Source organism: Lucilia cuprina, chromosome 6 (assembly GCF_022045245.1).
Source record: "Lucilia cuprina isolate Lc7/37 chromosome 6, ASM2204524v1, whole genome shotgun sequence".
In the NCBI taxonomy this organism is placed as follows: domain Eukaryota; kingdom Metazoa; phylum Arthropoda; class Insecta; order Diptera; family Calliphoridae; genus Lucilia; species Lucilia cuprina.
Genome location: NC_060954.1, coordinates 49678278 through 49695607, shown reverse-complemented (window position 1 = coordinate 49695607; position 17330 = coordinate 49678278). Strand labels below are relative to the sequence as shown.

The 17330-nt window shown below is 27.3% G+C and overlaps 2 protein-coding genes across 2 annotated transcripts in view; both read left to right on the top strand.

Moving 5' to 3' along the window:
• The window catches only part of LOC111677810, a 26520-nt gene extending 22401 nt beyond the window's left edge, over positions 1-4119 (top strand). Inside the window, exons 3-6 of the mRNA XM_046954612.1 lie at positions 317-570; positions 2918-3148; positions 3212-3510; positions 3824-4119. Of these exons, the coding sequence (XP_046810568.1) occupies positions 416-570; positions 2918-3148; positions 3212-3510; positions 3824-4071 (933 nt within the window). The 5' untranslated portion in view covers positions 317-415 and the 3' untranslated portion in view covers positions 4072-4119. The remainder of the gene's footprint in view (positions 1-316; positions 571-2917; positions 3149-3211; positions 3511-3823) is intronic.
• A 2710-nt stretch (positions 4120-6829) lies between these two features.
• On the top strand, positions 6830-15458 carry LOC111677803 (alpha-1,3-mannosyl-glycoprotein 2-beta-N-acetylglucosaminyltransferase). Its single transcript, XM_023438997.2, has 6 exons — positions 6830-8720; positions 8790-8939; positions 9003-9107; positions 12427-12517; positions 12588-12758; positions 12923-15458. The coding sequence occupies exons 1-6, from the start codon at positions 7918-7920 to the stop codon at positions 13034-13036; spliced, it is 1434 nt and encodes a 477-aa protein (XP_023294765.2). The 5' UTR covers positions 6830-7917; the 3' UTR covers positions 13037-15458.
• The last annotated feature ends 1872 nt before the right edge of the window (positions 15459-17330 follow it).

Here is a 17330-nt window from a genome sequence, read left to right as displayed (position 1 = left end):
CTAGTTCAGTTCTAGTTCAGTTCTAGTTCAGTTCTAGTTCAGTTCTAGTTCAGTTCTAGTTCAGTTCTAGTTCAGTTCTAGTTTAGTTCTAGTTTAGTTCTAGTTTTGCAATAGAAGTCTTTTTCTGGAAGACTTTCATTCAGATAACGTTAATATTAAACTATTGTATCAGACAATAACATTTGAAATAAAGCTTCATCTTAAAAATGAAGAAGATCGCATTATTAGTTTTGATCACCTTTATTTTGATCATCTATTTTTAAAATTTTTATTATTTTTCATTTAGAATTTCTGTTTCTTTTCCACTATTTTTTAGGGTAAAAAAGTGTATTATCACAAAATCATTATTGAGTCCACAAATGGCAAAGAGATTGTTAGTGTTAAATGCATTACCAGTGGTCCGGTTTTTAATTTAATGATGAATGAAACTAGCCAAGAGCAACCACGTTTTATATACCAACAACAGCAACATGATCAGTTGCAACAACAACAGCAGCAGCAGTCTCAACAATTGCAACATCATGGTATTGTTAGACGTGATGTTTTACCTGCTGGATTTCAAGAACCAGAGTAAGTTTGTTTTATGTTTTGTTTTGTTGTTTTATTTTGCGCAAATTATTTTGGTTTTAAATTCAAAACTTGATTCTTCAAAAATATTTCAATGATAAACAAAGAAAGAAAGAAATAATCTTAGCAACCAATGACATCATGCATTTATTTGTTGTGAGATGAGCCAAAACCAAAAAGAAAAAAAAAGCTAAAAGCATTTAAATGTCATTTCCGAGAAGAGGAATGTTTGCAAGAAATGTCAAAATAATTTTATTTTTTTAGCAATATTTGTATCTTATCGTTTAATCTAATGCTGGAGATATTAAAATGACAGTTGGGTGTAATTTTTAATTAATCCTCAGAGCTGTCTAGACTCTATGGGAGATAAACGAAGTGATATCATTGATCTTGATAGTAGAGATTTAAATTAAATATTAACAAGTATTTTATTGTGATCATGAGTATTTTATTGAGATAATGATGTTTTTTTGACAAAATACATATGATTTGCATTTAAAGCTTAAATATCACAAAGTTCAATAAGTTAATGAACTCCTTTTTTGAGCAAAGCTTTAAAGCTTTAAAATTCTTAATTATACCTAAAATCATTCCTGATTACTAGTTTACTAATTATCATATGCGAAGTCCTGACTATAGAAACTGAGTTTTTGAAAGCTTTCATTAAACTTTATAATCATTGAACATACTCATACTCTAGTTTCTAAGAAAATTTACAAACGAATTGTTTATATTTGTATGACTATCAAGATCAAAGCACAAAGCTCATATTAGTTATAATGATCTCATTCAAAAGCTTCAGTTTTATTTATGTTGTATGCACGAACACATAATTTAAACAGTTGCACAGTGGTTTAGAAATGATATTTATGAAAATTTGGGATCTCGTAGAAAACCACTATAAAATCTTTATCAGGATAAGCTTTTATAAGCTTTAGATAAGTTTTATATTAAAGTTTTTTATACGGATAACGCTTTTGCGGATAAAGCTTTTCTTTTAAAACTTTTATCCGTATAAAGTTGTTCTATACAAACAGTTATCGAGAAAAAGCTTTTCTATACATTTTTTTGCAAATAAAGCTTTTCCATAATTTAAACACCTGCACCACATACTCTAGTTTTTAGGAAAATGTATAAAATAAACTTTTTTTTCTATTTGTATGACTATCAAGATTAAAGCATAAAGCTCATATTAGTTATAATGATCTTATTCAAAAGCTTCAGTTTCATTTATGTTGTATGCACGAAAACATAATTTAAACAACTGCACAGTGGTCTAGAAATGATATTTATGAAAATTTGAGATCTTGTTGAAAACCACTATAAAATCTTTATCAGGATAAGCTTTTATAAGCTTTTGCTAAGCTTTTATATTATAGTTTTTATCCGTATAATGCTTTTGTGGATAAGTCTTTTCTTTTAAACATTTATCCGTATATACAAACAGTTATCCAGAAAAAGCTTTTCTATACAAATAAAGCTTTTCCATAATTTAAACATCTGCACAGTAGTTTAGAAATGACATTTATGAAAATTTGGTATCTCGAAAAGAAAATCATTATAAAATCTTAATTAGGATAAGCTTTAAAGATTTACATAAGCTTTTATATTGTGTATTTTACCCGCATAATGCTTTTGCGAATAAAGCTTTTCTTTTAAAACTTTTATTCGTATAAAGTTTTTCTGTACAAACAGTTATCCAGAAAAAGCTTTTCTAAAAAAAATTGTTTGCAAAGAAAGCTTTTCCATTAAAATCTTGATGAGTATTTTCTATAAAAATGTGGATAATAGTTATTTAAAGCTTTTATCCGAATTTCTATACAAAACATTATTCGGAAAAAGCTTTTCTATTCAAAACATTATCCGGAAAAAGGTTTTTGTACTTCAAACTTTATCCAGATAAAGCTTTTCCATACGAATTTAAAATTTGTATAAAGAAATCTTTAAACAAAAAATAAGTCTTAAGAACGAAAAGTTTACGAAGTTGACTTTTCAATAAAATATTTATAAACCACTGTTCCCCTAAATAATTACATGGATGCCACAGTGATCGATAATTGCCAGTAAAATGGCCATAATACGCGTGCAATTTAATATTAAATTGCAGCATTCGTTTACATTTACAAGATAATTTCCTTTTTAATGCCACAATCATCATACATGTACATTCGTATGATATAAAGTCGTAATAGTATTTTAGAGTGTTATAGCAGCACGTAGATATGATAATCATAAGGTTTGAAAGTAAATTGTGTTTTTCTCGGAAAAGACACTAAACAAAAGGGTTAAAGTTTTTAATTGGAAATATTAGGGAGATTTTCTAATAATTTATTTTTCTTTTTCTTTACAGAGATATCGAAATTACCACATCTTTAATTAAAAAAGCACCCGAGCCCCGTTTGGCTATTGGTGTTAGTCAAAATGGTAAACGTGTTACTGGTGATCTCACTGTCACTCCTGGCACTCCTCTAACCATGGAAATTACCTTGGATCAAGAATCTGCGCCCATATATGGTTTGGGTGTTAATTATTTGGAAGTCACCGATACCAGACTACTATCGGAAACTATTATCTTCAAGGGGTAAGTTATTTGAAAGATTTGTTCTGGAATCAAATAAATATTACTTTTATTTTCATTTTTCAGCTGCACTGTTGATCCTTATCTATTCGAAAATTTCAATACTATAGATGGTGATACCTTGAGTGCTAAATTTAAGGCTTTCAAATTCCCCGATTCTTCGTATGTTCAATTCCGCGCCACCGTTAATGTTTGCTTGGATAAATGTCTGGGTACTCAGTGTTCAAATGGACAAATTGGTTATGGTCGTAGAAAACGTGATACCTCCGATGCCATGATGACTCCTTTGATGGACACGAATAAGGTTTATGAGATTTCTTTGGCCATGTTTATTAAGATTAATGATTTGGAAGGTGTTAATAGAAGTTAGTATCAATTTTATGAGGGAAACAAAAACTGAATATTATTTCTAGTTTAGTATCTAGATCAGTTCTAGTTCAGTTCAGTTCTAGTTCAGTTCTAGTTCAGTTCTAGTTCAGTTCTAGTTCAGTTCTAGTTCAGTTCTAGTTCAGTTCTAGTTCAGTTCTAGTTCAGTTCTAGTTCAGTTCTAGTTCAGTTCTAGTTCAGTTTTAGTTCAGTTCTAGTTCAGTTCTAGTTCAGTTCTAGTTCAGTTCTAGTTCAGTTCTAGTTCAGTTCAGTTCTAGTCAACAGTTTAAAATTCTTTTATTATATTTTCAGACGAAGTCTTGCGCCTTGAAGAAAAACTTCGCGAATTAAAATTGGCCAATCAACGTTTAGCACGCAACAGTCGCGGACACTTTGAGGAGCCTTTGGTGAAAACTTTCGAACAACTGCCTTTATCGGTGCCAGCATTTGTGGTCGATGAAAAAGAATTGGAAGATGCCACAAATGCGGTTAATGCAATAACCTCTACAGGAGCCGTGATATTGTCTATAATCTTAACAGTTTTATGTAAATTTTTGTAAATATAAAACAAAATTAACAAAAAACATAAAAAGCGAACATTTAACATATAAAAAAACGTAAATATACTTGTAAAGTAAAATATTTTTCCCTTTTAATAAGAAGAAAGTCTTAATTTAATGAAAATATTTTTTGAAAAACTTAACATAAAATTTAATAAAAAATAAAATATTTTTGTTAAATTGACACCTAAAATTAAAATAAATACAAACAAAAAAAAACGATAAAATATTGTAAAGTATATAGTTTATTATCTAATCAGTTTAAAACATAAAAAAATTAACATTTAACTGCCATTTTTCGTATAACTGCTTAATTTCTTTATTAATAAATTGACTTTTGTATTAATAATAATAAAAAACTTATTAGTTAACATTTATTTAGTAGTTTATGGTATTTTATAAATACATATAAGTTGTGGCAGTTTTCTTTTATATTAAATTTAAAACTTTATTATTTCAAAATATGTAATTTTTTATTAATAAATATTTTTACTTGTAAAATGCTGAACATATAAAAAAAGGAAAAACAAAATAAAAATCTTAATTAAGCATTACTAGTCTACTAAGTTTAAATATTAAGTAAGTTTTAAAATAAACACAGGATTATATTAACTAATTATAAACTTATAAAAAGGAATAAATTATATATGATAAATAAATTACAATAAATAATATTAATAATAAAAACTAAAGCCTAACGAACAATTTATACTGTGTTAAATTATTTAAAATTTTAGCAAAAAGTTAAATCATGTAAAAATAATACTAATTATAACGGTTTTGTAATATTAGCCCTGAAAACACTATTACCTACTTTTCATTTATCGATAAGAAGTTATCAGCTGTTTGAAAAATGATGTTATATTGGCGTTTTTAACAATTAAGTTAATGTAACGTTTTTGGTACTTTACAACTAGGGTTGTATAGTTGAAACGAAAAGCCGGCTTTTCGACTTTTTGCATTTTATGATAAGTTGATTTTTCAACATTTCTACTTTTTTCATTCAATTAAAAGTCGACTTTTACAACTAGGGTTCTATATTTGAAACGAAAAGTCGACTTTTTGCATTTAGTTATAAGCAGACTTTTCAACTTTTTGCGTTTTATGAAAAGTCTATTTTTCGACATTTCGACTTTTTTCATTCAATTAATAGTCTACTTTTAACTTTTCGATTTTAAGTATTTTATAAATAGTCGACTTTTTCCGATTTTTCGACTTCTTCCGACTTTCCGACTTTTCGACTTTTTTCGACTATTTTTTTACTTTTTTGAGTTTTTCCGACTGTTTTAGAGTTTTTGACTTTTTTCGAGTTTTTTCAGACTATTTTAGAGTTTTTGACTTTTTTCGAGTTTTTTCAGACTATTTTAGAGTTTTTGACTTTTTTTCCACTTTTTTAAAATGTTCGACTATTTTTGACTTTTTTCTACTATTTTCGAGTTTTCGACTTTTACCAACTTTTTGACTTTATTAGACTTATCGACTTGTTTCGACTTTTATTTACAAAGTCGATTTTTCGACTTTTTTGGAACAAAATTGCCGATTCGACTTTTCGACAAAAAGTCGATTGTTCGATTATTCAATTAAAAGTAGACTCTTAACTTTTCGACTTTAAGTATTTTACAAATAGTCGAATTTTCCGATTTTTCGACTTCTCGAATTTTCGACTTTTCGACTTGTTTTAACTTTTTTTATTTTTTCGAGTTTTTCCGACTATTTTACAGTTTTTGACTTTTTTCGAGTTTTTTCCGACTATTTTAGAGTTTTTGGCTTTTTTCCACTTTTTTAAAATTTTCGACTATTTTTGACTTTTTTCTACTATTTTCGAGTTTTCGACTTTTTGACTTTTATTTACAAAGTCGATTTTTCGAATTTTTTGGAACAAAATACTCCATTCGACAAAAAGTCGATTGTTCGATTATTCGAAAGTCGATATACAGAACCCTTTTTACAACCGAATTTTTAATGTCAATGTATTTCATTTATTTTAAAAAGTCTAAACTTTATAAGTCCCATCATAAAAGTAAATCAATTCCCAAAGTAAAAAAAAATCAAGTCCCAAAGTAAAAGTAAATCATCTAGTTCAGTTCATTTCTAGTTTAATTTTAGTTCAGTTTTAGTTCAGTTCTAGTTTAGTTCTAGTTCAGTTTTAGTTCAGTTCTAGTTCAGTTCTAGTTCAGTTCTAGTTAAGTTCTAGTTAAGTTCTAGTTAAGTTCTAGTTCAGTTCTAGTTCAGTTCTAGTTCAGTTCTAGTTCAGTTCTAGTTCAGTTCTAGTTCAGTTCTAGTTCAGTTCTAGTTCAGTTCTAGTTCAGTTCTAGTTCAGTTCTAGTTCAGTTCTAGTTCAGTTCTAGTTCAGTTCTAGTTCAGTTCTAGTTCAGTTCTAGTTCAGTTCTAGTTCAGTTCTAGTTTAGTTCTAGTTCAGTTCTAGTTCAGTTCTAGTTCAGTTCTAGTTTAGTTCTAGTTCAGTTCTAGTTCAGTTCTAGTTCAGTTCTAGTTCAGTTCTAGTTTTATTATTAAAATTCTTTACATTTTTAATTAATTTCACAAAAATACCTACTTTAGTGTAGAAATTAACAAATTTTTAAAATAAATTATCGTGTGGCAACTCGTTTCTTATCTGACTGCTCTGCCTTATCGTACTCTTATTGTATTGAACACTGCTTTACCTTTGATAATTATCGATAATTCTTGAACAGCTGTTCAACACATACACAAAAAGAAACACTTTTTTCACACACATTTGACATTTTTCATTCGCGTATTTTTTTGGTCGAACATACAAAAAAAATTTACTTTTTTTGCATTTCTCCGGAGAAAACAAAAACATATTTTAACATTTATTGAATAAAACACATATAAAAATTGACGCTTATTTGTTAAAACAGCGTTAATAGAAAAAGAGTAAGAGATTAGAAAAGTTTAAGTGAGAAATATAATACATTTTTGCTAATAATTAGCAAGTTGGTTGATGGTACAAATGAAAAAAAAACATAAAATTATAAAAAATACATAAAATATAAATGAAATAGACACATAAAATAACTAATTAAACAACAAGGCCAATAATGAAGGCAATAAAAATGATAAGAAATTGTCTGTAAAACACACAACACGGCAAAAAACTATTTAGGGTTGAGTCTTCTTCAGGCAGCATCGCTAACACAGCACAACAACTGCTAATGGACGGACGGCAGAGTATTAATTGAAGTGTTTACGTGTTCCCTTGATTATTGTTATTATTGCCATTGGTGCAGATGGTATTGGTGTTGGTGGCATCAGCAGTAGCAGCAGCAGCAGCGGCGCTAAAGGTAGTAGAGTTGGTTGTGAAGTTGGAATCATTAGAAATAGATCACAAACTTGCTTAGTTTATAAACTAAACGAGAAACAGCAACAACTACTAGTGTATACCTATGTAGAACTAAATGTTTCATGTTTATAGGGTAATTGAATGAAACCTTATGGGAATTACTATAATTAAGTATCGACGTCAACCATAACATTTCGTTGAAAAGCCATTCTTGTTTATACAATAAAACACACATTAAGCAGTTTGACATTTAGCGGTGTCTGAAATTAAATAAATATAATATAAACTGGCTTACGATATAATATGCAATATTATAATCTAAACGACTCCAACATGCTGTGATAAATATTCAAAATAATATCAAACAATAGGAATTGTCTGCAAAAGCAAACGACCAATTAAGTTGCCATTACAAATGACCAAAACATTAAAAAAATAACAAAATTCTTTAATTAACAAAATTCCAACACCCTCCCACCTGAAGTCAACCTAAAAAAGAAAACAAAAAGAAATCAACCAACCAGTCTATATTGCCAACAAAAATGCGTTCTAAGAAATTCTTAATTATAGCCTGTTTCTTAGTAACTTGGACATTTATTGTATTCTACTTTGTGCCCCGTACAAATACGAAATTTTCTCCAGCTTTAACATCCAATAGGTTACAGCAATTAGAACAAGATGCTCGTCAAGAGTATCGCAAAAGTGATAAGTTAATGGTTAATCTATTAGGCATACTAAAGACAAAATATCCGCTCGAAACTCAAGCAGCCACAGAAAAAGAAATTGCCATCATAGCCTTACCGAATAATCAACCCATACAGGAGCCACCCTCCTCCAATGAGAGACAGGAAAATATTTTGGAACAACCCAATGATACAGAAACGAATTTAGTTAGCAATTCCCAGCAGCCAGTAACACCAACCACAAAAACTCATCTCAATAATGGTCAACCTATTATACCGGTATTAGTATTTGCCTGTAATCGTGTTTCCATTTCAAAATGTTTGGATAATCTTATTAAGTATCGTCCCAGTATGGAACAATTTCCCATAATTGTTTCGCAAGATTGTGGTGATGAGGCTACACGTAATGTTATTCTATCCTATAAGGAACAAGTTTCTCTAATAGAACAACCCGATCAATCGGATATATTTGTACCACCGAAAGAAAAGAAATTTAAGGGTTATTATAAAATAGCTCGTCACTATGGTTGGGCATTGAATAATACCTTTGGCAAGGGTTATGATTATGTTATAATTGTGGAGGATGATCTCAATGTGGCACCCGATTTCTTTGAATACTTTTCGGGTACTCATCATTTACTCAAGCAGGATCCCTCTTTGTGGTAATACAAGACAAAATTTTAAAGTTAATTAATAAACATTCTATTAATTTAAATTATTTTCTTTATTAGGTGCGTTTCTGCTTGGAATGACAATGGCAAAGCTAATCTTATAGATGCCTCGCATCCGGAATTGTTATATCGCACGGATTTCTTTCCCGGTTTAGGTTGGATGCTGACCAAAGATCTGTGGCGGGAATTATCCGTTAAATGGCCAAAATCGTAAGTTTTATATATGAATTTTCAAAAAGCTTAAACTTTATTTTATATGTTTTTTGCTTACAGTTTTTGGGATGATTGGATACGTCATCCGGAGCAGAGAAAAAATCGTGTTTGCATACGTCCGGAAATATCAAGAACTCGTACATTTGGCAAAGTTGGTGTTTCGAAGTAAGTTTTAAAACATTTTCAACAAAAGAAAACATCTGATAGAAAAGTATTCTAGAAAAATTGATCTCACGAAAAGCTTTCTAGAGAAAACTGATCTGACAAAAAATTTTTTTAGAGAAAACTGATCTGACGAAACATTTTTTATTTTTGATAAAACTGATCTTAGAAAAAATTTTTTTTAGAGAAAAACTGATCATACGTTTTCTAGAAACAATTGATTTTTCTAGAGCAAATTGATCTTATGAAAAGCTTTCTGACAAAACTTATCTAACGAAAAGTTTTTTGAGAAAACTAATTTTACAAATAGTTTTCTTTATTAAACTGGACTTTTTATATAAAATAGATCTTCCAAATTGTTTTCGAGACTGATCTAACAAAATGTTTTCCATAAAAAACTGATCTTTCAAAGAGTTTTTTATAACAAAAAACTAAACATTTATAAAGCTTTCTATAGAAAACTGATATTTCAAAGAGATCGTTCAAAATAAATTGATGAAAGATCTGATATTACGTTTTAAAAAAATTGAACTTTAAAACAGTTTTCTTCATAAAACTGATCTTTAAAACCTTTTTCCGAAAAGTATTCTATTAAAAACTGATCTTTCAAAAAGATTTTTTATAAAAAAATGATCTTTCCAAAAGTTTTCTAAAGCAAACTGATCTTTCGAAAAGTATTTTATAGAAAAATTATCTTTTGAAAAGTATTTTGTAGAAAAGTGTTCTTTTGAAAAGTTTTCTCTTGAGAAGTGATCTTTCCAAAATTATTCTACAAAGAACTGATCTTATGAAAAATTTTATATAAAAAAAAACTGAAAAAATTGAACTGATCTTTCATAATGATTTCTATAGAAAACGTATCTCCCAAAAAGTTTCCTATAGAAAACTGATCTTTCTGAAAGTAATTTACGTAAAACTGATCTTACGAAAAGTTTTCCATAGAAAAATGATCTAATGATTTTTATAGAAAACTGATCTTTCGAAAAGTATTCTATAGAAAACTGATCTCTTCAAAAAACTGATCTTACAAAAAGTATTCTCTAGAAAACTGATTTGGTGAAAAGTTTTCAATAAAAACCTGTTTTTCGAAAAATAGTAAAGTAATCTGATCATTTATAATGAATTCTATAGAAACATATTTTTTAAAAATGTTTTCTTTAGAAAACTGGTCTTTTGGAAAGTTTTCTATAGAAAACTGATCTTTCGAAAAGTATTCTAAAAAATACTGATCTTTCGAAAAGTTTTCTATAGAAAACTGATCTTTCGAAAAGTTTTCTATAGAAAACTGATCTTTCGAAAAGTTTTCTATAGAAAACTGATCTTTCGAAAAGTTTTCTATAGAAAACTGATCTTTCGAAAAGTTTTCTATAGAAAACTGATCTTTCGAAAAGTTTTCTATAGAAAACTGATCTTTCGAAAAGTTTTCTATAGAAAACTGATCTTTCGAAAAGTTTTCGATAGAAAACTAATCTCGCGAAAAGTTTTCGATAGAAAACTAATCTCGCGAAAAGTTTTCTATAGAAAACTAATCTGGCGAAAAGTTTTCTATAGAAAACTAATCTGGCGAAAAGTTTTCTATAGAAAACTAATCTGGCGAAAAGTTTTCTATAGAAAACTAATCTGGCGAAAAGTTTTCTATAGAAAACTAATCTGGCGAAAAGTTTTCTATAGAAAACTAATCTGGCGAAAAGTTTTCTATAGAAAACTAATCTGGCGAAAAGTTTTCTATAGAAAACTAATCTGGCGAAAAGTTTTCTATAGAAAACTAATCTGGCGAAAAGTTTTCTATAGAAAACTAATCTGGCGAAAAGTTTTCTATAGAAAACTGATCTGGCGAAAAGTTTTTCTATAGAAAACTGATCTGGCGAAAAGTTTTCTATAGAAAACTGATCTGTCGAAAAGTTTTTTACAGAAAACTGATCTGTCGAAAAGTTTTCTACAGAAAACTGATCTTTCGAAAAGTTCTCTATTAAAAACTGATCTTTCGAAAAGTTCTCTATTAAAAACTGATCTTTCGGAAAGTTTTTTTATAGAAAACTGATCTTTCGGAAAGTTTTCTATAGAAAACTGATCTTTCGGAAAGTTTTCTATAGAAAACTGATCTTTCGGAAAGTTTTCTATAGAAAACTGATCTTTCGGAAAGTTTTCTATAGAAAACTGATCTTTCAAAATGTTTTCTATAGAAAACTGATCTTTCAAAAAGTTTTCTATAGAAAACTGATCTTTCAAAAAGTTTTCTATAGAAAACTGATCTTTCAAAAAGTTTTCTATAGAAAATTGATCTGGCGAAAAGTTTTCTATAGAAAACTGATCTTTCGAAAGGTTTTCTATAGAAAACAGATCTTTCGAAAAGTTTTCTATAGAAAACTGATCTTTCGAAAAAATTTCTATAGAAAACTGATCTTACGAAAAGTTTTCTATAGAAAACTGATCTTTCGAAAAGTTTTCTATAGAAAACTGATCTTTCGAAAAGTTTTCTATAGAAAACTGATCTTTCAAAAAGTTTTCTAAAGAAAACTGATCTTTCGAAAAGTTTTCTAAAGAAAACTGATCTTTCGAAAAGTTTTCTATAGAAAACTGATCTGTCGAAAAGTTTTCTATAGAAAACTGATCTGTCGAAAAGTTTTCTATAGAAAACTGATCTGTCGAAAAGTTTTCTATAGAAAACTGATCTGTCGAAAAGTTTTCTATAGAAAACTGATCTGTCGAAAAGTTTTCTATAGAAAACTGATCTGTCGAAAAGTTTTCTATAGAAAACTGATCTGTCGAAAAGTTTTCTATAGAAAACTGATCTGTCGAAAAGTTTTCTATAGAAAACTGATCTGTCGAAAAGTTTTCTATAGAAAACTGATTTTTCGAAAAGTTTATTATAAAAAACTGATTTTTCGAAAAGTTTTCTATAGAAAACTAATCTGGCGAAAAGTTTTCTATAGAAAACTGATTTTTCGAAAAGTTTATTATAAAAAACTGATTTTTCGAAAAGTTTTCTATAGAAAACTAATCTGGCTAAAAGTTTTTTATAGAAAACTGATCTTTAGAAAAGTTTTTTATAGAAAACTACTCTTTCGAAAAGTTTTTTATAGAAAACTACTCTTTCGAAAAGTTTTGTATAGAATACTGATCTTTCGAAAAGTTTACTATAGAAAACTGATCTTCGAAAAGTTGTCTAAAGTAATGATTTCTATAGAAAACAGATCATTTCATAAGTATTGTACGAAAAAAACTGATCTTACAAAGAGTTTTCTATATAAAACTGATCTTCGAAAAAGTATTATGTATTTCAATTATAAAATAAATAATTCTCTTTAATAATATTTTTCAGTGGCCTGTTTTTCGATAAATATTTACGTTATATTAAATTAAGTGAAGAATTTGTACCATTTACAAAAATGAACTTAAGTTATTTATTAAAGGTAACAAAAAAACACCTTAATTTAATAATGTAAACAAAATCTTTAATAGAATATCTTTAAAAAATTACAGGACAATTACGATAAAACATTTATAAAAGAAATCTATACGTATCCTGTAGTTACGTATGATGAATTAAGACGTGAGCTAATAAAACGTGATGGACCGGTAAGAATACAATACAATACTAGAGATCAATATAAAAGAACAGCAAAAATGTTGGGACTTATGGACGATTTAAAGGTGAGAAATACAATTGTGCAATTCACAATTGGTATTGTAAGGTTGTATTGTAGTTTGACTTACAACTATACAACGATATGACATTGATTGTGAATTGAAGAAATATTATTCCTTTTTTCTTATAAAACAAATAATAATATATTTTGTTTTTAATAATATTAAAGAGTGGTGTACCGCGTACTGCTTATCATGGTATTGTATCGTTTTTCTTTAATAAAAGACGTGTCTATTTAGCACCCAATGTCAATTGGAAAGGTTATGATTTATCGTGGAGCTAACAGAATTTTATAATTTTAAGTTTAACATCTTAGTCTTAAATTTAGTTTATTTTTTTCTATTTATTATAAAAAATAACAAAAAAAAATGTTGAACAAAAAAACAATTTACTAACAATAAAACACAACAATATATATGATTCCTTTTTATTTTGCTATTAAGTAAGACTAGAGGTCTCTCCCATTTACTTTTAATATATAATTTTTATAAATGACCAACCAAATATTAATACAATTTATTAGTTTTTAAACTTAGTTTAAAGTCTTAATTTTCTCTGGTATATATGTTTTGTAAATTTGTTTTATTTGAATCTTTATTTTTTTATATTATTAAATGGACCACCTATAATTACTATGTATTTATGTATGTATGATGTTGTATTTAAAATCCTAAGAGAACAAATCTAAACAGAACTTGTAAAGTAAAGCAATAGTTTTTTTATTATTATTAAATAGTTTATTTTACATTTATATTGATATTAGCTTTTTGTAAATTTCTTAATTCTAACTATTAACTACTTATTATTAGTAGTATATAATGTTGACTTAAAATAGTTTAAAGATGTAATTGTAAATTCAAAAGAAATCATTCCTTTTATAAGTTTGTTTAAGAAACGAAATTTCCTACAGTGATACGTTTAAAAGAAATGTAACTATTTGCTAAAAAATTAAAAAGATTAATGAAAGTGATAAAAAAGCAACAAGTTTTTAAATAAACTGTTTGAAAACTGATCTTATCAAAACTTTTCTACAGACAACTGATCTTAGGAAGTGATTTCTACAGCAGATGTACATAGAATACTGATCTTACGAAAAGGTTTTTAATAGAAAACTGATCTTAAGAAGAGGTTTCTATGGGAAACTGACCTGACAATAAGTTTTTAAACGAAAAGGTTTCTAATAGAAAACTGATCTTACGAAAAGGTTTCTAATAGAAAACTGATCTTACGAAAAGGTTTCTAATAGAAAACTGATCTTACGAAAAGGGTTCTAATAGAAAACTGATCTTACGAAAAGGGTTCTATTAGAAAAGTGATCATACGAAAAGTTTTACATAGGAAACTGATCTGACGATATTTTTTTAATAAAAGAATCATCATACCAAAAGATTTCTGTAGTAAACTGATCTTGAGAAAAGTTCTCTAAATGAAAACTGATCTTCTGAAAAGATTTCTATGAAGAGTTTTCAATAGAAATGAGATCTTACGATAAGTTTTCTATAAAAACTATTTATACGAAAAGTTTTCTGTAGTAAAGTGATCTTTAGAAAACATTTATATAAAAAACTGATCTTCTAAAAAGATTTCTAAAGAAATCTGATCGTACTAACAAATGTGTAAAGCAAACTGATCTAAGAAAATGTAAAATGATCATAGAAAACTGATCATACGAAAAAAATTTTGTAAAAAAAGTGATCTTGTGAAAAATTTTCTATAGGAAACTGATCTTACTAAAAGTTTTCTATATGAAAATGATCTTGGGAAAAGTTTTCAATAATAAAATGATCTTCTGAAAAGATAGCTAAACAAGTACGATCGTACTAATGAAATTCTAAAGCAAACTGATTTTACAAAGAGTAAACTGATCCGACAAAAAGTTGCCAATAAAAAAACTGAAAAATTGTTAAGAGAAAATTGAAATTTCGAAATCAAACTGATCTTACAAAGTGTAAATTGATCATAGAAAACTGATCCTACGAAAAGTTGTCTATAAAAAACTAATTTTAAGAAAAGTTGTGAATAGAAAACTGAAATGATATGATGTGATCGTATTAATAAAATTCTAAAACAAACTGATCTTACAAAGTCTAAATTGATCATGGAAAAATGTTTCTACGAAAAGTTGTCAATATGAAACTGATCATACGAAAAGTTGTCAATACAATACGAAAAGAGCTTTGTAGTGATCTTTTGAAAAGATTTCTAGATAAATTTGATCGTTCTAAGAAATTTCTAAAAAAGATTTTTCAAATTGTAAACTGACCATAGAAAACTGATCTTACGAAAAACTTTCTAAGATCATATAAAACTTATCTAACGAATGGGTTCTCATTGTAAAAAAACTGATCTTACTGATCTGTTTAAAATGATCTTACGAAGTTATTAAGCCTTTCTAAATGTTTTCTGTGAAAAAGTGATCTTTCTAAAAATTTCTATAGAAAACTGAACTTTCAAAAAGTTTTCTTTAGAAAACTGATATTACGAAACAAATTTAAAAAACAATTTTATAATTTTAACAAATTTCACTAAAATTACATCTTTTACTATTTTAAGATCTCATTAACTTTTATGTACAATTTTGTTTAATAAATAAATCTCAGTTAAAATAAAGAAACAAATTTATTAAAAATTTCCAAGTAATAAGTTGCAGCTGTTGATATATTTAATAGTTTATCAATAAAAGTTTAACAATAAAAACAAACATACAACTAATAGTTTTGTGTTTCAAATTATTATTTTATATGTATTTGTAAGAAATGAAAGAAAAAACAAATTGTAAAATGTTAAAAATAAAAAATAAACGTAATTAATAATTGCTGTGTCTATTCTTAAATTAGCGCTAATTCATATTTATAACAAAAAAATAATAAAACTTCTTTTTCAAATGAATTGTAAATAAATAAAAAAAGAAAATACGTTCATAAACATTTCCAACTACAAGAAAAACTGTGTTTTTATTTCATTTTGTAGACTACTGATCATACAAAATGTTTTCTATAGAAAACTTTTTGTCCTTCGAAAGGTTGTTTTCTAAAGAAATTGGTCAAACGAAAAGTTTTTGATAGAAAACTGTTCTAACGAAAAGTTTTTGATAGAAAACTGTTCTAACGAATAGTTTTTGACAGAAAACTGATCTAACGAATAGTTTTTGATAGAAAACTGATCTAACGAATAGTTTTTGATAGAAAACTGGTCTAACGAATAGATTTTGATAGAAAACTGATCTAACGAATAGTTTTTGATAGAAAACTGATCTAACGAATAGTTTTTGATAGAAAACTGATCTAACGAAAAGTTTTCTATAGAAAACTGATCTAACGAAAAGTTTTTGATAGAAAACTGATCTAACGAAAAGCTTTCTATAGAAAACCAATCTGACGAAAAGTTTTCTATAGAAAACCAATCTGACGAAAAGTTTTCTATAGAAAACCAATCTGACGAAAAGTTTTCTATAGAAAACTGATCTAACGAAAAGTTTTCTATAGAAAACTGATCTAAGGAAAAGTTTTCTATAGAAAACTGATCTAACGAAAAGTTTTCTATAGAAAACTGATCTAACGAAAAGTTTTCTATAGAAAACTGATATAACGAAAAGTTTTCAATAGAAAACTGATATAACGAAAAGTTTTCTATAGAAAACTGATATAACGAAAAGTTTTTTATAGAAAACTGATCTAACGAAAAGTTTTCTATAGAAAACTGATCTAACGAAAAGTTTTCTATAGAAAACTGATCTAACGAAAAGTTTTCTATAGAAAACTGATCTAAGGAAAAGTTTTCTATAGAAAACTGATCTAACGAAAAGTTTTCTATAGAAAACTGATCTAACGAAAAGTTTTCTATAGAAAACTGATCTAACGAAAAGTTTTCCATAGAAAACTGATCTAACGAAAAGCTTTCTATAGAAAACTGATCTAACGAAAAGTTTTCTATAGAAAACTAATCTAACGAAAAGTTTTCTATGGAAATCTGATCTAACGAAAAGTTTTCTATGGAAATCTGATCTAACGAAAAGTTTTCTATAGAAAACCAATCTAACGAAAAGTTTTCTATAGAAAACCAATCTAACGAAAAGTTTTCTATAGAAAACTAATGTGACGAAAAGTTTTCTATAGAAAACTGATCCGACAAAAATTTTTTTATAGAAAACTGATCCGACAAAAATTTTTCTATAGAAAATAGATCCGACGAAAAATTTTCTATAGAAAACTGATCTTTCGAAAAGTTTTCTATAGAAAACTGATCTTTCGAAAAGTTTTCTATAGAAAACTGATCTTTCGAAAAGTTTTCTATAGAAAACTGATCTTTCGAAAAGTTTTCTATAGAAAACTGTTCTGACAAAAAGTTTTCCGTAGAAAACTGATCTGACGAAAAGTTATCTATAGAGAAGTGATCTGACGAAAATTTTTCTATAGAAAAGTTATCTGACGAAAAGTTATCTATAGAAAAGTGATCTGACGAAAAGTTTTCTATAGAAAAGTGATCTGACAAAAAGTTTTCTAAAGAAAACTGATCTGACGTAAAGTTTTTTTTTTATAGAAAACTGATCTGACGAAAGGTTTTATATGGAAAACTGA